At 44.9% G+C, this 22,226-nt stretch overlaps 1 protein-coding gene across 3 annotated transcripts in view; it reads right to left on the bottom strand.

Annotated features, from left to right (window-relative positions):
* Window positions 1-22,226, bottom strand: part of nfatc3a (nuclear factor of activated T cells 3a) — a 205,285-nt gene that overhangs the window by 153,839 nt on the left and 29,220 nt on the right. For all 3 annotated transcript variants that reach the window (XM_072518290.1, XM_072518292.1, XM_072518291.1), the window contains exon 3: window positions 20,885-21,047. In XM_072518290.1, coding sequence (XP_072374391.1) covers window positions 20,885-21,047 — 163 coding nt within the window. The remainder of the gene's footprint in view (window positions 1-20,884; window positions 21,048-22,226) is intronic.

Raw genomic sequence — 22,226 nt, 5'->3', positions numbered from 1 at the left:
ACTACATAGATACATGGAAGATCGGAGGAGAAGGAGACCTATTGGCCCTTCGTGCCTGCTCCACCATTCATCACGATCATCCACCTCAATAGCCTAATCCTGCTTTCTCCCCATAGTCTTTGATCTCATTCTCCCCAAGTGCTATATCTAGCCGCCTCTTGAATATATTCAAAGTTTTAGCATCAACTACTTCCTGTGGTAATGAATTCCACAGGCTCACCACTGTGTGAAGAAATGTCTCCTTATATCTGTCCAAAATGGTTTACCCTAAATCCTCAGGCTGTGACCCCTAGTTCTGGGCACACCCATCATTAGTAACATCTTCCCTGCATCTACTGTGCAGGAGGCCATTCAGCCCATCGAGTGGCCACCAACCCTCTGAAAGAGCACCCTATCTAGGCCCATGCCCCACCCTATTCCCGTAACCCCCCCCCCCCTAGTCTTTTGGACACGATGAAGCAATTTAGCATGGTTAATCCACTTTACCTGCAAATCTCTGGACTGTGGGAGGAAATCGGAGCACCCAGAGGAAACCCACACAGACAGGGGGAGAACGTACAACTTCACACAGACAGTGACCCGATCCAAAGCTGGAATTGAACCCGGGACCCTGGCACTGCGAAGCAGCAGTGCCAACGACTGTGCTGCCCCACTGAATTGAGATCTCCTAGGTGTCCACACCTCCATGACAAGGAAACCTGCAACAAAATATGAAGACAACAGGCATTGACAGTCACCAACAGCTGATACCTCTGTTTGGTAGACACTGGAAGAGGCAAGAAAAACAGGAAGATCAGCTGGCCACGAAAAGGACCAGTCAATCCAGCACGATCTCAGCCACCGTCTTCCTCTGCAGAAAATGAGGCAGAGATGGCCATGTCTGAGGGGCTCCTGAGCCACACCAGACAACACTCAATACTTAGCTGACCATCATGACGCAAACCAGTGTCTCACCAGAGAAGGCTGTCAACAACACTTTCAAAGGAAAATTAAACATGAAACAGCTGCAGACCTTTCACTAGGTAGGTAGTATACGACCAATTGTAAAAATGGTTGTGGTATCATGCAGAAGCAAAAATTGTACAGGTTTACAAAGCATCAATAAGGACTATGTGTTAAGCTTTTCCATTACATACAGAACTGAAATACAGAGCTGCATATAAATTTCTAAATATAAATAGAGCCATTTGACTTATCATATTTGATCGGTGTTATGTGAAATTTGATAAATTCCCCAAAGAAAAAGGGGAGATTATCATAGGGCAATCTACGGGTTTTAACATTTTCACAATTTTATTTCACAAAGGGGCGGCAAGGTGGCACACTGGTTAGAACTGCTGCCTCACAGCACCAGGTACAAAAGTGCATTTCCAGTCTTGGATGACTGACTGTGTGGAGTTTGTACCTTCACCCCGTGTCTGAGTGGGTTTCCTCCGGGTGCTCCGGTTTCATCCCAGTCCAAGGATGTGCAGGTTAAGTGATTGGCCAGGCTAGATTGCACCTTATTGTCCAGTGTAGGTTAGTTTGAGGAGATACTGAGATAGGGCGGACGAGTGGGCTTGAGTGGAATGCTCTTTCAGAGGGTCAGAGCAGACTTGATGGGCCAAATGGCCTCCTTCTGCACCGTAAGGATTCTAGGTTCTAGATTTCTCTTTCTTCTCACAATCTTTCTTTGTCATTTCTCACTAAAAAACTTCTCACAAAAAAATTATAATTCTCTTTCTCTCCTTATCACTCATTCCATAGAACTACATTATAAACTTGGTACTATTTTGTAAACTTTAGTCATACAGATGAATAAGTTGCCTTCTATCTTGCTTGGACATTACGTACAAGGGGGGGGGGGGGGGGTCGACCCGTGGAGGTTTGGCAGGCCGACAGGGAAGGAGTTCTCCTTTTTCTCACACGTCCATAGGGTCTACTCCCGGATCGATTTTTTTTATACTGAGTAGGGATCTACTGACAGGGGTGGTGGATACGCAGTATTCGGCAATCACCATTTCCGACCATGCCCCGCATTGGGTCGAGCTACAGGCGAGTGAAGAGAGTTTCAAGCGCCCGCAGAGGAGGCTGGATGTGGGACTGCTGGTGGTCGAAGGGGTGTGCGAGAGGGTGAGGAAGTGTCGACAAAACTACCTGCAGGTCAACAATAAGGGGGACGTCTCAGCAGCGGTGGTGTGGGAGGCGCTCAAGGCAGTGGTGAGAGGGGAGCTGATTTCAATCCGGGCTCACAGAGACAAGACAGACAGGGCAGAAACGGACCGATTGTTAGCGGAGATCCTGCAGATTGACAGGAGGTACGTGGGGACCTCGAGTGCGGAGCTCTTGAGGGAACGGAGGAAGCTGCAGGCGGAGTTTGGGGTGGTGTCCAGGGGTAAGGCAGTGGAGCAGCTCAGAAAGGTGAGGGGTGCGGTATATGAACATGGGGAGAAAGCCAGCAGGATGCTGGCTCAGCAGCTCAGAAAGGGGGAGGCGGCTAGGGCTATAGGTAAAGTGATGGATGGAGGCGGTAACTTGGTAGGGGATGCGGCGGGTGTGAACAGGGCTTTCAAGGACTTTTATAGCAGACTCTATAGCTTGGAGACCCCCGCGGGCCGGAGGGGATGAGACGCTTCTTAGACGGCCTGATATTCCTAAAAGTGGCTAGGGAGCTAGTAGAAGAGCTGGGCGCCCTGATCAGAGTGGAGGAGATATTTGAGGACTTAAAGGCCATGTAGTTAGGTAAAGTCCCGGGGCCGGATGGGTACCCGGTAGAATTTTATAAAAAGTTCTCCGGGATATTGGGGCTGCTGCTGGTCAAGGTTTTAATGAGGCAAGGGACAGAGGGGTGCTGCCCCAGACGATGTCACAGGCTACCATCTCCTTGATTCTAAAACGGGACAAGAACCCGGAGCCGTGTGGGTCTTATAGGCCGATCTCCCTTCTTAACGTGGATGCTAACCTGCTGGCAAAGCTTTTGGCCACTAGGATTGAGGATTGCGTGCCGAGTGTTATTAGGGAGGATCAAACAGGGTTCGTTAAAAGGTAGGCAACTGGTGGCGAATATAAGAAGATTGCTCAATGTGATCATGATGCCCCCAGAGAGAAAGGAGGTGGAGGTAGTGGTGGCAATGGACGCGGAGAAGGCGTTTGACCGGGTAGAGTGGGAGTACTTATGGGAGGTGCTGGGACGGTTTGGATTTGGGGTGGGTTTCATCGACTGGGTTAGGCTGCTATATCAGGCCCCGGAGGGGAGTGTGAGGACAAACAGGACAACGTCCGACTATTTTAGACTGCACCGCGGGACTAGACAGGGGTGCCCCCTCTCCCCACTGCTGTTTGCGCTAGCTATAGAGCCGCTGGCAATTTTTGTATATTCAGGTGTGGGACGTTTTGCGTAGGCAGGTGCCATCTTTTCCACTCTTGCCACTAAGGGGGATCCAAGATAGGGTAGTGTCTCGAGGATGGGTGGGGGAGGGAAGTGTCTTGGATATTTACAAGGTGCTCATGGGGGTGGAGGAGACGCAGACCGAGGAGCTGAGGCATAAATGGGAGGAGGAGTTTGGAGGGGAGATTGAGGAAGGCCTGTGGGCGGACGTGCTGAGCAGGGTCAATGGGACTGCAACATATGCCAGGCTTGGCCTGATTCAATTTAAGGTCGTCCACTGGGCCCACATGACAGTGTCCTGGATGAGCAGATTCTTCGGCGTAGAGGACAGGTGTGCAAAGTGTCTGAGAGGACCGGCAGACCATGTCCACATGTTTTGGGCTTGTCCAAAACTTAGGAGATACTGACAGGGGTTCGAGGACATCATGTCTAGAGTACTGAACACGAGGGTGGCAATGAGTCCAGAGGTGGCGATATTTGGGGTTTCAGAGGCCCCGGAAATCCAGGGGGAGAAAGAGGCCGACGTCTTGGCCTTTGCTTCCCCGGCAGCCCGGAAATGGATACTTTCTGTAATTCTACTGTTTACAATGCGAAAAAATACCTCATCAAAATTGTTTATTTTAAAAAAAGCAAATTAATTGCAATTTGCAAACTTTCAGATATGATCTGTCCATTCCAATGGCAGCTTGAGGGTTCCATATTTTATCCCAACATGGTTTTTGTCTTGAATCTATTCTACTGCGAGCAAGTGAAGTCAAGGACTTTTAGACCAGACCAGTGCTGTCCTTTGCATTAGCGCCACGTGGTTAATTGGGAATCTGGTTATGGAGAATGATAATGCTGATTAGCAAATAAAAAGGTCAGAATTCATGCTGTAGCACAGGGGTTTGCACCATGCCAGGGGGCGGTCTGTGTGTGTGCGCATGTGTAGAGAGAGAAAGGGAGCGCGCGAGAGAGAAAACGAGAGGAGAGTGTGCATGAGAGAGAAAGGGATGAGTGTGTGTGTGAGAGAGAGAGAGATAAGATAGGGAGAGGTGAGTGCGTGAGAGAAAGGGGTGTGAGGAGAGAAAGGGAGCGAGTGAGCATGAGAGAGAGAGCACGAGAGGAGAGTGCGCATGAGCAAGAAAGGGATGAGAGTGTGTGTGTGAGAGAGGAGATATAGAAGTGAGTGCGTGATGGAAAGGGGCGCGAGGAGAGAGAATGGAGTGCGAGAATCCAACATTCCAGTAGCACTCTTCCCATTTGAACCAAAGGAGCAGCAACACTCCTCCCATTAAAAATTACAAAATAGTAAGACCCAAGTATGTTTTTTTAATGAAAGGGCTTTTTAATTATAGTAAATGTATACATACAAGATCTAGAAAAGACTCAAATTAGATTTTTATATGTTTAACCATTATGTGCGAAAACAATCTTTTTTGTGGTTTGGCTCTTCAACACAATAATAATAATTCTCAGGAGTAACTTCAGTATTCTTGGGAGGCCGAAAGGGTTCCATAACTGAAAAAGTTTGAGAACCATCATTGTAGTACATCTTAGTGCCTTCCTCGTAAAATGTAGCCTTTGAAGGTAGCTTTCATTTGGTATTTGAAAATTCGTTTTCCTCAGCCTTACAATTAAAATTCCAAAACAATGCCTCTTTGTAAATATTTGTGACAAACAGGTACTTTCCTGCAACCAAATTGTTGCATTTGTTATGTGCATTGTGAAATAGTCACTTCTGAAGATACTATTTATACAGTTAGCAACTGAGGTTTGCTCCCATGGAGGAGAAAATGTTTTTTTTTTTATTTAAAATTTAAATTGATTTTTTGCAGATCTGCACACATGATAGAATTGCAAGTGTTTTTTGCTCGCAATGATAAAAACCTTCCTGACATCACTATAATGACCACTTCCACTTTTCACTACGGCTCCACAGATGTCAGCAAAGGTAGGAACATAAATCGTCAAAACCTCTATTCCAAGCCAACCCATCCAAAAGTCAACGTGTCAGCTGAGCCTCGAGCTTTGCATTGCCAGTTTTGGCAGTTCATCTGCCCAGTATCTCTAGAGGCTGGCCAGTCTGAAAGATGGACTCCCAAGAGTAGTCTAGAAGAGCATTAGGAAAAGGAAAATAGCTTTCCTGCTTTTATGACATACCGTTGAAGTGATTTTTCAAATGAGAAGCTCCGGCTGCCTGTACCAGTGGTTCATTAGCATTTACAATGTCATGGCATTAGTTGAGGAAAATCAGAGATTTCTGATCATGATAGAATTGCCTCTGAGCTAATACAATCATAAACAGAACCAATTACCGAGTAAAGGTGCAAGTGCCCCCAGATAGATCCCAATGGTTCATGAAATCATTATTAAACACAAAACATTTGAGGTTTTAAACAATGTTATTCATGAATTTGCAACATATGTACTAAGCAACAGACTATGTTTCTTTCCCATCCTAAACCACACAGAAGAGAAACTTAGCCAAGTGCATGCCAAAATCCATTGAAATGAATGAAATTAAGTAATTCTGGCTGACCGTCAACATTTTCTCACCAAGTCCTCAGGCGTAGTGTCATCTGTCAAATATACATCCATTTCCCCAGAATTCCATGTTTGAATTCCTCCAATCAGGTTTCCGCCATTGCCGCAGTGCCAAAACAGGTCTCGTCAAAGTAACAATTGGCATCCTTCTTGACTGTGGCAAAGGTAAACTTTCCCTCCTCATAGGGCAGCACGGTGGGGCAGTGGTCAGCACTGCTGCCTCTCAGCGTTGAGGTCCCAGGTTCGATCCCAGCTCTGGGTCATTGTCCGTGTGGAGTTTGCACATTCACCCAGTGTTTGCGTGGGTCTCACCCCCACAACCCAAAAATGTGCATGGTAGGTGGATTGGCCACGCTAAATTGCTCCTTAATTGAATTGGGTACTCTACATTTATTTATTTTAAAAACTTTTCCTCCTCCTTCTTGACACAGTTAACCACATCATCCTTCTACAACACCTCCCCAGTCATCCAACTGGATGGAACTGCTGTCCCATGGCTCCATTCTTTTTTAATCATAGCCAGTGTGTCATTTGCCATGGTTATTCTTCCTGCTCCTGTACCATTACCTCTGGTGTGCCCAGTGGTCTATCCTTGGCCACCCTTCTATTTCTCATCTGCATACAGTCCCGAGACCGCATTATTCACAATCACAGCACTGGTTTCCACATGTTCACTGACACCTAGCTCTATCACACAGTTCTTGCCCAGAAAACTGTTGGTAAGGGGGATACCGTAGGCAATCTTTATTCAGTCTTATATTTGCTTAAAGATTAAAGCATTAAAACCATATCATAGCGATCATAGAATTTACAGTGCAGAAGGAGGCCATTTGACCCATCGAGTCTGCACCGGCCCTTGGAAAGAGCACCCTACCCAAGTCCACACCTCCACCCTATCCCCACCTAGCCCAACCTTTTTGGACACTAAGGGCAATTTAGCATAGCCAATCCGCCTAACCCTGCACATCTTTGGACTGTGGGAGGAAACCGGAGCACCCGGAGGAAACCCATGCAGACACGGGGAGAACATGCAGATTCCGCACAGACAATGATCCAAGCCGGGATTCGACCTGGGACCCTGGAGCTGTGAAGCAACTGTGCTACCCACTGTACCGTGCTGCCCTAACTGAACACACCACAAATTCTAGAAGTGTCTCTTTTTATGTGCTTAAGTAAAAGCTCAATTAATGCCCTCCACTTGTATATAATTAAACACAATTGATATTCAATTAACATTCTTCACCATCCTTTTTTAAATTATTTTTTCATGGTATGTGAATGTCACTGACAAAGCCAACATTTGGCGCACATACATAATTGCTCTTGTGAAAGTGATGGTTAGCCTCTTTATTAAACTGCTGCTGTCCATCTTTGGACTGTACATCCACAATGGTGTTTGAAATGGAGTTCCAGGCTCTTGACACCACAACAATGATGGAAGGGTGATATTGTTCCAAGTCCGGATGGTGTGTGACGTGGAGAAGAGCTTACAGGTGGTGGCACTCCACTGAATCTACTGCCATTGTCCTCCTGGGTGAGGTCGCTGGTTTGGAAGGTGCTGTTGAAGGAGCCTTGGTGAGTTGCTGCAATGGATCTTGTATATGGTACATACTGCTGTCACGGTGCATCAGAGGTGGAGAGAGTGAAAGGTAGATGGGATGCCAATCAAGTGAGTTGTTTTGCCCTGGATGGTGTCAAGCATCTTCAATTGAAGCTGCACTCATCCAAGCAAGTGGCGAACATTCCATCACACTCCTGACTTGCATCTTGCAGCTGTTGGATAGGCTTTGGGGAGTCAAGGGGAGTTACTCGCCACAGAATTCCCAGCCTCTGACATGCTCTTGCAGCCACAATAAGTATGTGGCTGGACCAGTTCAGTTTCAGGGTAATGACTGTGGGATTCAACAATGCTTACCCCAATTAATGTCATGGGATGATGGTTTGATTATCTCTTGTTGGAGACAGCCATTGTCTGGTTCTTGTGTGGCACAAATGTTACTTGGGGGGGGGGGGGGGGGGGGGGGGGGGGGGGAGGGGGGGGGGTGGTGGTGGTGGTGGTGGTGGTGGTGGTGGTGGTATAGTGGTATCATCATTGGACTAGAAACCCAGAGGCCCAGGGTAATGCTCTCGGGACCCGATTTCTAATCCCAGCATGGCAGTTAGTGAAACCTGAATTCAATAAAAATCTGGAATTAACAGTCTAATGATGACATTGAAACCATTGTCGATGGTCATAAAAGGCCATCTAGTTCACTAATGTCCTTTAGGGAAGGAAATCTGCTCTCCTTATCTGGTCCAGCCTACATGAGACTCAAGATCCATAGAAATGTGGTTGACTCTTAACTGCCCTTTGAAATGGTCGAGCAAGCCACGCAGTCCAAGGGCAATTAGGGATAGGCAATAAATGCTAATATTGCCAGTGACGTCTACATCCCATGAATTAATAAAAAATAGATTTGCTGCATGAGAACAGAAGCTGTTACTGTATCGGAGGTGCCACAAATGTTACAATCATCAGTATACATCCCCTCTTCGGCATCCCCAATTTTAAACTGCTCCAGTTTTGGTGGCCATGCCTTCAGCTGCCTTGGCTCTAAACTCTGGAATTCCCTCCCTACACCTCTTATCTACATCAATTTTTTCCTTTAAGTCACCCCTTAAAGCCTACCGCTTTGACTAAACTTTTGGTCATCTATTCTAATATTACCTTATGTGATTTGGTGTCACATTTTGTTTTATAAAGCTCCTTTGAAGCAGCTTGGGAAACTTTATAAAGTTAAAGATGCTATGTCAGGCAGCACTGCTGCCTCACAGGGCCAGGGGCCCAGTGTTTGATTCTGACCTTTCAGCGACTGTATGGAGTTTGTGCGTTCTCCCAGAGCTGCATGGGTTTCCTCCAGGTGCTCTAGTTTCCTCCCACAGTGCAAATATGTGCAGGTTAGGTGAATTAGCTATGCTAAATTGCCCCTTAGTGTCCAAAAAGGTTAGATGGGATTACGGGGATAGGGCAGCGGCGTGGGTCTAGGTGGGGTGCTCTTTCAGAGGACCGACGTTGACCCGGTGGGCCAAATGGACGTCTTCTGCAATGTAGGAATAGATAGGGGTTTTTTTGCAAAAAGTTCGTTCCGAGATCCATTTCTTGATTGAGCGAAGCTCCCAAGATATATAAAGACCTAGTAAGTGGTTTACCCTCGTGGTTTTCAAATTCTGTTTGGGGGAAGCCCTGCAAATATTAACACGTGCCAACAAACCCCCCCCTTCAAAGACAATGGCTGCAATTTAGCAAGCGCAATGGTCGTGGTCGCAAATCCCATAATGACCACTAAATCTCACGATGGCCAGAAACAGATTAGCGCTGGTGTGATCTCAATTTAAGCTCTTTACTGCCACCCCCCATGACGGTTGGGCATGAACCCGATTTCCACAAGCTAAATACATTTTAATCTAACGAATGGGCCTGATGCTGTAACATCTGCTCACAACCTACCCTTCCCCCAGGCAAGGTGACGGCATGCCGGTGCAAATTACTTCTGGTTTTCAAAAACGAAACATGACCACACATGGAGGTGATTGTGGGCCCTGGGGATGAGGGATACGCATGGGCATTGCTCCCCACACCCAGATGGTTCACTGCCAGGGGGAACATCCAAGAGGGCACATGCCAGGGTGGCAGAGTCCCAGTATCCATGGAGGGGGCCTTAAATTTAACTTTGAGATCAAGGTGGCGTGTTTAGGCACCAACCCTCCATCTGGCTATGAGGCCTTCGCCTGCATTCTGAAATTGCACAGAGTGCTATTTAATCAGACAAGAAAAGACGGCTGTGAAGCCAGCGAGTTTCACACAGCTTTTTTCACCTGATCCATCACTCAGTATTAACTACCCCAAAAGTATAGTATTGCAGAAAGTACTTAGCTAGGACATAACGGTTGCAGGTTTTGCAATGTGTGTGTTGATTTCAGCATCAAGTGACAGGTTGCTGGTGATTGTTCAGCCTTGATATATGAAACTAGAAGAGTTCTGAAGAGTCATGTCTGGCTTGAAATGTTAACTTGGTTTCTTGCTCCACAGACGTTGCGAGACCTGCTGAGTATTTCAGGCACTTTGTTTTTACATTAGTGCCTTTCCATTTTTGCTTCGGTAGCACAGTGGTTGGCACAGTTGCTTCACAGCTCCTGGGTCCCAGGTTCGATTCTCGGCTTAGGTCACTGTCTATGCGGAGTCTGCACGTTCTCCCAGTGTCTGCGTGGGTTTCCTCCGGGTGCTCCGGTTTCCTCCCACAAGTCCTGAAAGACGTGCTGTTAGTTAATTTGGACATTTTGAATTCTCCCTCTGTGTACCCGAACAGGCACCGGAATGTGGGGACTATGGGCTTTTCACAGTAACTTAATTGCCCATTTGTGACAATAAAGATTATTATTATTAATAAAATTGTTGGTTCTTACCCAAGTCGGCACTGTGGCTGACATTGATATGAGGATGGTCTTTTTGTTTCAAGCACTGCATCCCAACCATGATGCACTCAATGGAGCTTTGATTTCTTAAAGGGTACATAATTACTGATGGAAGTTGACTGAATATTTTTGAAGAGGAGCCTAAGGTAGTGGAGGAGAATATCTATGGTTGTTATTTATATGGACTTTCAAGAGGCATTTCATAGGGGATAATGATTAGTATGCCAATTGGCAGAATGCAACTAGTGATGGACCAAAGGAATCTATGTACGCTCTACTTTCATCTTTTGTGGTATGCAGGTGAATTAAGTGCACAAGCTCTTTACATTTTTGGTATGGCCATGCACAGGTGATAATCTAAAGAATTTTAGAAGCCTTGCTTCATCTACGCAAAGCCCTGGTTAGATGACACCTTGAGTACGGTGAGCAGTCCCATGAACCACTTCTTAGGAAGGATATACTGATCTTCGAGTGCATGCATTATTAGAATTACATTTCCTGAAATGTAGACAGTTAGGTGATGATTTGACTAAGTTTTCAAGTTATGAAGGGGAACAGATAAAGTAAATAGAGATGAACTATTTCCACTGGTTGAGCAGCCTAGGACTAGGGAGCATGGACTAAAAATCTGAGCTAGACCTTTCAGGAATGAAGGTAGGAAACACTTCTTCATAGAAAAGGTGGTAGAAGATTGGAACTCGCTTTCACAAACGGGGAGACTGGATGAGTCAATGCTGATCCTTTGGGGAGAGGGGTTCCAATCCCACCATGGCAGCTGGTGGAATTTAAATTCAATTAATAAATCAAGAATTAAAAGCTAGTCTCAGTAAATGATGACACTGAAGCCATTGTTGATTGTCCCAAAAATTCATCTGGTTCATTAATATTCTTTAGGGAAGGGAATCTGCTGTCATTACCTGGTCTCAGTAAGAAGTCTTACAACACCAGATTAAAGTCCAACAGGTTTGTTTCGATGTCACTAGCTTTCGGAGCGCTGCTCCTTCCTCAGGTGAATGAAGAGGTATGTTCCAGAAACATATATATATATATATATATATATATATAGACAGATTCAAAGATGCCAGACAATGCTTGGAATGTGAGCATTAGCAGGTGATTAAATCTTTACAGATCCAGAGATGGGGTAACCCCAGGTTAAAGAGGTGTGAATTGTGTCAAGCCAGGGCAGTTGATAGGATTTCGCAGACCAGATGGTGGGGGATGAATGTAATGCGACATGAATCCCAGGTCCCGGTTGAGGCCGCACTCATGTGTGTGGAACTTGGCTTTAAGTTTCTGCTCGGCGATTCTGCGTTGTCGCGTGTCCTGAAGGCCGCCTTGGAGAACGCTTACCCAGAGATCAGAGGCTGAATGCCCTTGACTGCTGAAGTGTTCCCCGACTGGAAGGGAACATTCCTGCCTGGTGATTGTTGCGCGATATCCGTTCATTCGTTGTCGCAGCATCTGCATGGTCTCGCCAATGTACCATGCTTCGGGACATCCTTTCCTGCAGCGTATGAGGTAGACAACGTTGGCAGATGCGCACGAGTATGTACCGCATACCTGGTGGGTGGTGTTCTCATGTGTAATGGTGGTATCCATGTCGATGATCTGGCACGTCTTGCAGAGATTGCCATGGCAGGGTTGTGTGGTGTCGTGGTCACTGTTCTGAAGGCTGGGTAGTTTGCTGCAAACAATGGTTTGTTTGAGGTTGCGCCGTTGTTTGAAGGCAAGTAGTGAAGGCAAACCTGTTGGACTTTAACCTGGTGTTGTAAGACTTCTTACTGTGCTCACCCCAGTCCAACGCCAGCATCTCCACATCATTACTTGGTCTGGCATACATGTGACTCCAGACCCACAGCAATGTAGCTGACTCTCAAGTGCTCTCTGCACTGACCCAGCTAGCCACTCAGTTGTATCAAACCAATACAGGAAATCAATAAGGAATGAAAGTGGACGGGCCACCCAGCATCGACATAGACACCAGAAATGACAATAGCACACCCAGCCCAGTCGGCCCTGTAAGTCCACCTTAATAACATCTGTGGGCCTGTGCCAAAATTGGGAGAGCTGTCCCACAGCCTGGTCAAGCAACCACCTGACACAGTCATATTCATGGAGTCACACCTTACAGACAATGTCCCAGATACCACTAACACCATCCCTGGGTAAGTCCTGCCCCACCAGTAGGAGACCTCACCAGAGTTACAAGATGCCTTGGGAGTCCTCAGTATTGACCCCAGACCCCATGAATTATTGGTGAGTAACTCACCTCCTGACTCACCAAAGCCTGTCCACCATCTACAAGACATTCCTGTACACTCCTCTTACCTGATTGAGTTGAGTGAAGCTCCAACAACTCTCAAGGAACTTGACACCATCCAGCAAAGCAGCCACCTGATTGGCACCCCGTCTACCAACTGAAACACTCACTCCCTCCACCACCAGTACACAATGGCAGCAGTGTGTCAATCTACCAGATGCACTGCAGTAACTCATCAAAGCTCCATCAATAGCATCTTCCAAACCTGCAACTCCAACCACCTCAAAGGATAAGGGCAACAGATGCATAAGAACACTAGCAGCTGCAAGTTCTGTTCCAAGCCACTCATCATCTGGTCTTGGAACTATATGACTGTTGCTGGTCCAAAACCCAGGAACTCCTTTCCTAACAGAATTGTGGGTGTACCTACATCGCTGGGCTACAGTGGTTGAGAAAGCAGCTCGCCCCCACCTTCTCAAGCGAAATTAGGGTTGGGCAACAAATGCTGGCCGAGCCAGCGATAGATACCCACATCCCTTGAAAGAATACAAAAATATTTAAAATGAATACTGGGTTAACTGTTCATTTTAAATCTGAGATTAAAAGATACTTGTTAATGCAAAAGTATAAAGGGATGTGGGGAAAAGGCAGATATATGGGGCAGGATTCTCCGACCCCCCACACCGGGTCGAAGAATCGCTGAGGGTCGGCATGAATGCCGCCCCCGCCGTCCTCCGAATTCTCCATCCCCCCAAAAATCGCCCCGGCGTCAATCGCGCCGCCCGCCTCGGAGAATGGCGGGGACCGGCACTACTCAATGGGCTCCAGGGCCGCCCAAATTCTCCGGGCCGCAATGGGCCGAAGACCCATCCGTTTGACAAGGATCCTGCCAGTGTAAATCAAGGTTGGTCCCTACCGGCGGGACCCAGCCCCATGGGTGGCCTCCGGAGTTCTCCGGGGGGGGGGGGGGGGGGGGGGGGGGGATCTGACCCCGAGAGGTGCCCCCACAGTGGCCTGGCCCGCAGAGAATCCCGCCCCTGGAGTCAGGCCACAAATCTGTTATGATCTATCTGAATGGCAGAACAGGCTCAAGGGGCTAAATGGCTTTCCCTGATTCCTATGTGAGGTGGATACCAGAATTCTGCCTGACAATGTCACTCTCTGGAAGTTTTTGATTAAATTTGCACAGAAAGAGGTTTTAAAAGAGCAACTGACGTATATCCACACGTTTGAAGAAACATCAGGATGGAAAATGGTAAAAACATTGACGAACTAGGTATTGTGATTAATTACTCAAAGATGATATACTATCTGCCAGCATTCCATCAATAAACACCTTACTGCTACTGCATCAGGAAGTTCTTGGTCCCATTCCCAGTCGAAGGAAGAGGGACTAATCACAGCAGGTAAACTTTGGGGGATGGGAACTATTGCTCCTCCTTGCAAACAAGCAGCACTGGAAACCTACTCGCCTGCTGCAGCTTCCATTGCCTTTCAGCCGTCAGATTTTCCAGGCCCTTGGGAATCAAGCCTTCAACCATTAAATCCACGTGGCTGCTAATATCCAAGGGACACAACCTCAATTAAATATTATAATTTCTGATCAGTCTCTTGAAAGCAAATTAATAAAGAATGGCATTTGGCACAGTGGTTAACACTGCTGCCCCACAGCTCCAAGGTCCCAGGTTCAATTCCAACCTCGAGTAATTCCCTGTGTCTGCATGGGTTTCCTCCAGGTGCTCCGGTTTCCTCCCACAGTCCAAAGATACGCAGGTTAGGTGGATTGACCATGCTAAAATTGCCCCTTAGTGTCTACAAGGTTAGATGGGGTTACTGGGGTACAGGGATAGGGTGGAGGCATAGGTTTAAGTAGGATGATCATTCCAAGGGCCGGTGCAGACTCGATGGGCCTAACGGCCTCCTTCTATGATTCCATGAAGTGAAATCCAACCCATCCTGGGTTAAGACAGAAATAGGTTCATTCTTCCTTTATTCATGATCATGGCAGATGCAAATTTTAAAAGTTTAAGAATTCCTATATTTACAATATGCACTGAAGGGCATGGTAGATAACTCTGATATTCAGCAGAAGGCATTGAATCACTTGGTAAGAGTGAAGGAAGTGTCTTCAAACTTTGCAATATGTTTTGATTTAATGGCTTTTTGATGGCTATAATTTAATTGCAACCTGCAAATTCCAACAGGGAAAGCTCAAGTTGTCAGCCATTTTGGTCATGTTACAATTGAATGGTTCTTTACTGGTAAGAGAGCAAATATTCCGCTAATGTTCAAAACACATTATTTATTACAAGTATAAACTGTCATGCATTTTAAATGAGAGAGCACAATTCAGCTATTTGATTTGTTCTTTTACTATAAATTTAGGATTTAAAAAAATCTGTATACTGATGTCAACTCCAAAATTGCCACATTTGCTCCTACTCAAAAGTATCAAAATTGCAAAAATTAATTATTTGCACACGGTGGGGCTGAAAGTACCTATTTAGACGATTCAATAAAATTAAATAAAAACGAAAGCTTCTCAACTAGAAATACACTATTTCCCAAGATATCCTTCCACCCAAATAGGAGCACAGCCAATACGAAAATACTTGTATCCCATCATAATTACTTCAAGCAAAAATTAACACTTGTTATCCAAATATTTCCACTGGTAAAGAGCCTCTGTGGAGAACTATGTGTCCTGCATATCAACATTCGAACAGAACAGTTGATGCCCTACGGTGATAGAAGCAGATGTAATACTGGCATCTACCTAACAATGGAGAAAATAGGCCAGATATGTCCAGTCCACAAAAAGGACAAATTTAACCTGGTGAATTACCACTAGCAGCCTATTCACAATCATCAGCAAAGTGATAAAAACTATCTATTAGTTATTAGTAATTAGCAGTTCTATTAAGCGGCACTTACTCAGCAATAACCTACACAACGATGCTCTGGGTTCCTCGAGGGGCACTTGTCTCCTGATCTCATTACAGCCTTGGTCCAAACATGGACAAAGGAGTTGAATTCTAGAGGTGAGATGTGAGTGAATGCCTTTGACACCAAGGCAGCATTTGACCAAGTGTGGCACCAGGGAGCCCGAGCAAAATTCAAGTTAATAGTGTAGCCAGTTAAAATGGCTAACTCCCGACTTAGAATGGCCAACCCCGATGTAAAATGGCGAACGGAAAAGGCTGATGGGAAAATCAGCCAACAGGGCTCAAACAAGCAGCTGCAGGTAAAACTGTGTATTCGCCTCTAGGGAGGCAACAAATTAGACACACAAAGCCAACCCAGACTTTCCGGCGCCAGCAGGAGCCTACACAAAGAGAGGTGAACGACCACCCCAAAACCACCCATCGATCAAGGAATCGCTCCAGCATTGGAGAATATCGAACCAAGTGATTGGGACAAAGTCCAATCACTTGGAACCAGGTACAGGGTCCGCCCCGAAAGGCAGGAAGCCCCTGGGGACTATAAGAATAGAGTCCAAGTTCAAATCGACCCTTCTTCTCCTCTCTCCATCCTTCCGCACCCTTCGAGACCCTTCTGCAACAGCCGCTAAAATCGTAAGTCTTACTTCAACGCTCGCTACGAGATAGGCGCTCCTGGCTATCGACCTATACCAGCCTTGAATCCCGCAGGCTCAGAACCCATACAAAAGGCCATTCGTTTCCCTGACCTGGTGGGCCATTTCCAAAGTTAAGTATTGGCCTGTTAGTTGTAGGAAGTAGCTCAGAAGTAGAATGTATAACTATTGATTACTGTATATAATAAATGTGTGTTGATTTAACTCTTACTAAGCGGTGTGTTGGATTATTGATCATTACTCGGACTTGAACCACGTGGCGGTATCAGAAAGATACCTGGCGACTCAAGAGCAAAGGTGATAGAACAAGAGCAATTAAACTAAGGCTAAAACGAGCAACAATAGGAATCAGAGATAAAACTCACCACTGGTTACAATCATACCTTGCACAAAGGGAGCTAGGTGTAGTTGCTAGAGGCCAATCACTTCAGCCCCAGGGCATCGCTCCAGAAGTTCCTCAGGGTAGTGTCCTTGGCCCAGCCATCTTCAAATACTTCATCAATGACCTTCCCTCCATCATAGGTCAGAAGTGGGATGTTTGCCAATGACTGCACAATATTCAGTACCATATGTGTCTCCTCAGTTACTGAAGCAATTTATGCACAAATATAGCAAGACCTGAACAACATTGGAACTTGGGCTGATAAATGGCAAGTAACATTTGCACAGTAAGTGCCTGGCAACAACAATCTGCAACGAAAGACAATCTAACCAACTCCTCTTGAAGTTTAACAGCACAACATTCATTGAATCTCCCACTATTAACATTCTGGCGGTTAACATCGACCAGAAACTAAAGTATAAATACTGTGGCCACAACAGCAAATCAGACATTGGGAATTCTGCAGTGAGTAATTCATATCTTACTTCCCAAAGCCTGTCCGACATATACATGACACACACGAGAAGTGTGATGGAATAATCTCATCTTGTTTAGATGAAGACAACCTCAAATTAAACACCACTTAGGACAAAACAGCCCACTTGTTCAGCACCCCATAGACCACCTTCAACATTCACTCCCTCACCACTAGTGCTCAGCAGCAGCACCTGCACCATTTACAAGATATACTGCAAACCTCCTTCAACCTTCCAAACAATCTGTACCTCTACCACCTCGAAGGTCAAACATAGCAGATATATGGGAATACCACCACCTTCAAATTCTGCTTCAAGCCACACACCATTCTTAATTCAAACCAGATCTTCGCTTCTTCACTGCCACTGGGCCAAAAACCTGGAACTACTTTCCTAACAAAACCATGGACTTCAGAGGTTCAACGTGGCGGCTCAGCACCATCTTCTCAAGGGCAATCAGGGATGGGTAACAAATGCTGCCCATACCAGCCCATGAATAAAAAAAAACTATTACTTAAAGACCGGAGAGGAAAAATGACCAGTGTTTAGTCTGAAAATAAAAGGAATAACTCTGGCACTAGAGCTAAATAGTGGATGAGCTCAAGGATATCCTCTTGATTTAAGAATCTAAAAATATCCATTCCATTCAGTTGCTGAAATTACAAATACATAAGCCTCCACAAAGTAACCTTTTTAGGAAATTTTTGGGAGGATGGGCAATCTGATTTAATCCAGGAAAAAAACTACCTGCAGCTTCTATTTAAATATTAGTGAAAAAATAAACAGCCACATCATGTGTCATGAGCAGTCTCATGTTTCTCATACATTCTGTAAATGTACATTTCGCATAAACAACAGCAAAGCTACAAGGATGGCAAAAGGGCAATTCTCATACATGAAAGCATTCAAAGTGGGGTAAGATTGTTATGTACAAGTATTCAAGTATAGCAAGATGAACTTGTGAATCATTTTCTGAATGCTTTGTTTCCCTTTCTTGTGGCTTTCCAGAATGTAGTTGTCACAATTACAAAATACAAATAAAAAATAAGCAAAACACAATGTGGGTCACATTTTTTTTAAAAACAATACTGGATTTTTAACTGAAAGATCAATCCAATTTCATTGAAATGTACAATCTGAATAGCACTGTTACAACAGGCATAAAACGTATATGTAGGTCTTGATAAGGGAAGGCACCATTTCAAAGTAAGACTTGACAAGTGCTTTCCCACATAAATACACCTTATTTACCAAGCTGTGTGCTATTAACAGTAACAATGAGAAATATTTTCTTGCATGTATTAATTGTGCGTCAGGTACAGGTCCCTGGCCCCACCATTTAGTTCATGCCAGAGCGATGCCTGTTATGGCTAAGTGAATAAGAAACGTCACTAATGAATTAAAATTGTAGTGACAATCAATTGTTTCTGCTGCTTTGTTTTCAGTGCACCAATAGGCGACGGTAGACTTGTGAACCAAACTACCCACAATAAAAATTATGCTGCAGAATTATGAGAATAGGAAGGGATTTTCAAATTTTAGTTCAATTTCCTTATTCCCCATAAACCTCACCAATAGACATTTGCTAATATTTGACAAAGCAGGAGAAACTGGCTGCAGTCATAGTTTATTGAGTATTAAAGCACTGCTAAACTAAAATGCGGTACATGCTTTTGCAAAACTGCACAAACGGAAACAAAGGAACATCAGTTTTCTGACAAGAAAGTTCATCAAGGAAGAAATCTTTCACATAATTTTCAAGCATTTGTGCTTACGTGCAATATTTCTTTTTTATTCTGCATTATCATCAATATGGCAAGTCGAGTGACAATATTGTTAAAACCTGATGCACAACGGATTCCACGCCAAAGAAACTAAAACAGGTTTGCCCGCTATACAGAAAAATTCACAATAATGAAGGCATTTCAATAAACAAAATTTAATATGCACTTAAAACACTGTTTTTGTGTATGGGGAAAATTATTTACATGTTAGGAAAACAAAGGTAGTTTTTTTTTTAAGGGAATTATATTTGTGTTGGTAAACATTAGAAATAAGGAACATTTTAGCTGTGGTTAGTTTAATGTCTCTGTGCTGGAAGGGTAAATTCTATAGTTAGATTCATGCTGGACATCAGTGTTTGTATGATTGGGGGTTTGTTAAGTTCCCACTGTGTTTCTATTGTGCTTAGAGAGGGCTAAAGTGTAAAGAATAAATAGAAACAAGTTGGTGCTGAGCAAAAGGAAGGTTTTCAGCGGCAATGGTTTTCCTTTGTTCTTAGTTTTAACTGGAAACCGGAGCAGTTGTAGCCGGGTCACTCAGGAGTGAACAGCTCTCAACTCTGCCAGGAGAAACCAGGAAGGAAAAGGGATTTGCAAAGATGCAGGCTTCCTAAGTAACAGGATACAGCCCAAATAACCGGGAAATTGGGACAGAAAGACTGTCTAAGAATTCTGGACTGTCTCAGACCAAGGAATTGTTCAGAAGAATTCAAGGAAGAGTAAACAAAGTGTTCTGAGTTAAAGAGATAATTGCAGTAACTAGATTTAAAGTGAGACAGCAGACTTCAGAGATAGACAAAATGTTCAATCTCATTTTAATATGGTCTGGGAATTGAAAGGTTACTGCAATTGTGCGCAGTTTGCACAGTAGTCAAGACCAAAAAAATCCTAAAGGGGATGGTGTGAAATCCTGAACTGAATTCGCTGCTAAAAATGAAGCGGAAGCTTTGTTTCAATGTGTTATTTGTAAAAACTGTACGAGATTTTGGAATGCAAACTTCAAGGGAAAGCAATATTATGAGAAAAGATTTTAAAGCATGTTTTTGGGAATGGAGTTTGGAAACTCTCATGAGATAATCACCTGGGGGGATTCAGAAGAGAAAACCACAGATACTAACTTGGGTTCAGAGCACAGTCTGTACATGACAACAAAGAACAAAGAAATGTACAGCACAGGAACAGGCCCTTCGGCCCTCCAAACCCGTGCCGACCATGCTGCCCGACTAAACTACAATCTTCTACACTTCCTGGGTCCGTATCCCTCTATTCCCATCCTATTCATGTATTTGTCAAGATGCCCCTTAAATGTCACTATCGTCCCTGCTTCCACCACCTCCTCCAGTAGCGAGTTCCAGGCACCCACTACCCTCTGCGTAAAAAACTTGCCTCGTACATCTACTCTAAACCTTGCCCCTCTCACCTTAAACCTATGCCCCCTAGTAATTGACCCCTCTACCCGGGGAAAAGCCTCTGACTATCCACTCTGTCTATGCCCCTCATAATTTTGTAGGCCTCTATCAGGTCGCCCGTCAACCTCCTTCGTTCCAGTGAGAACAAACCGAGTTTATTCAACCGCTCCTCATAGTTAATGCCCTCCATACCAGGCAACATTCTGGTAAATCTCTTCTGCACCCTCTCTAAAGCCTCCACATCCTTCTGGTAGTGTGGCAAGCACATTGAACACTATACTCCAAGTGTGGCCTAACTAAGGTTCTATACAGCTGCACCATGACTTGCCAATTCTTATACTCAATGCCCCGGCCAATGAAGGCAAGCATGCCATATGCCTTCTTGACTACCTTCTCCACCTGTGTTGCCCCTTTCAGTAACATACATAATATAGTCACTGGGTCAAAATCCTGGAACTCCCTACCTAATAGCACTGTGGGTATACTACACTACACCGACTATAGCAGTTCTGGGAAGCAGCTGATCACTACCTTAGAGGGCAATAAATCCTTACCTTGGATTGGATTTGTTTAGCCACAATTTGATGAATCGAATAAAAAGTTGTCAGCATTTAAACAAAATGAAGTGCATACCTTAACAACCGGGTGTCCTCCAGAAGATGCTTTCACAGCTCCTCGACTCCCTTCTGTCTCATAGTGAGCTCTGTGATGGGTCTTCGGCTGCATTTCAATCTTTAGTTCATACTGCAGATACTGACTTGGCAAGGGCCAGTCTAAAGAAGGCAACGATGATGTACTGAAAGACAAAATGTAAATAATGCTTCAAGTACACTTTGTGACTTTATTACATGTATTTCAAACCACGCATCATATTGAAGCTTCACCTGGTGACTTTTTACATGTGGCATAAATAAAAAGTTTACCTTCGATGCATTTTCATTCAACATCCACAACCATTTTTGACCCTTCCAACTCAGTTGACAAAAATAACAGCCAGAAACCTTCCTCCTGCCCTCAGGCAATGCCATGTGCGAGTAGCCAAAAATAGGTGAAACAGGTCTCAGTTGCTTCACATCTCAAGAAACAGTTTAAAAGCTGGAAGGTAAATGAGGCTAATAATATTCCAATCTGAACAAAGTAATCATGCCACCTATTTGAAATTAAGACAAATAGAATGGGCAGGATTCTCCATTCCCTGACTCCTGCAAGGAGAGAATTGGGACTATGTCATGCTGGTGCTAGGAGCATCGCCGGGGTGGGGTTTGGAGATTCGGAATTCCCGCCCGTTAATCGCATTCTAATGACACACACATCAGCTGTATGCATGTTCCCGCCAGCATGGGGCGGGAAGCTCGCTATGGCCAGCGGGTCCAAAGACTAGGGCGGGTCTTCCGCCCGGGGCCAATCCAGGTTTTGGGCCGACACAGGATTCTCCAGCCAATTGGAATTCCCCATCTTAGCTGCTGTGATCATTCAGTATTTTCTACATTTTAATTATGGTTGTAGTTAAAGAAGGTATATCAGAAATACGAGCCACTGGTACAACATTATTGAATGCCAATGTGCTTATTCAAGTTAAATTCTCATTCTCCAGGGATCTGATCACAACCATGTACATTGTGGCTGAACAAGAAATTGGATCTTTTCCAAAGACAGATAGGAGAAAAACGGGACCATTGGCTGGTCCAGTGCATTTTTAAAATAATAATAATAATAATAATCTTTATTAGCGTCACAAGTAGGCTTACATTAACGCTGCAATGAAGTTACTATGAAAATTCCCTAGTCGCCACATTCCGACGCCTGTTCGGGTACACAGATGGAGAATTCAGAATGTCCAATTCACCTAACAAGCACATCTTTCGGGACTTTGTGGGTGGAAACCGGAGCAACCAGAGGAAATCTACGGAGCACGGGAGAACACGCAAACTCTGCACAAACAGTGACCCAAGCCAGGAATCAAACCTGGATCCCT

The sequence above is a fragment of the Scyliorhinus torazame genome, chromosome 10, assembly GCF_047496885.1.
Source record: "Scyliorhinus torazame isolate Kashiwa2021f chromosome 10, sScyTor2.1, whole genome shotgun sequence".
Taxonomy (NCBI): Eukaryota; Metazoa; Chordata; class Chondrichthyes; order Carcharhiniformes; family Scyliorhinidae; genus Scyliorhinus; species Scyliorhinus torazame.
The sequence above is the reverse complement of the archived record's forward strand: the minus strand, read 5'-3'. Positions and strand labels throughout refer to the sequence as shown.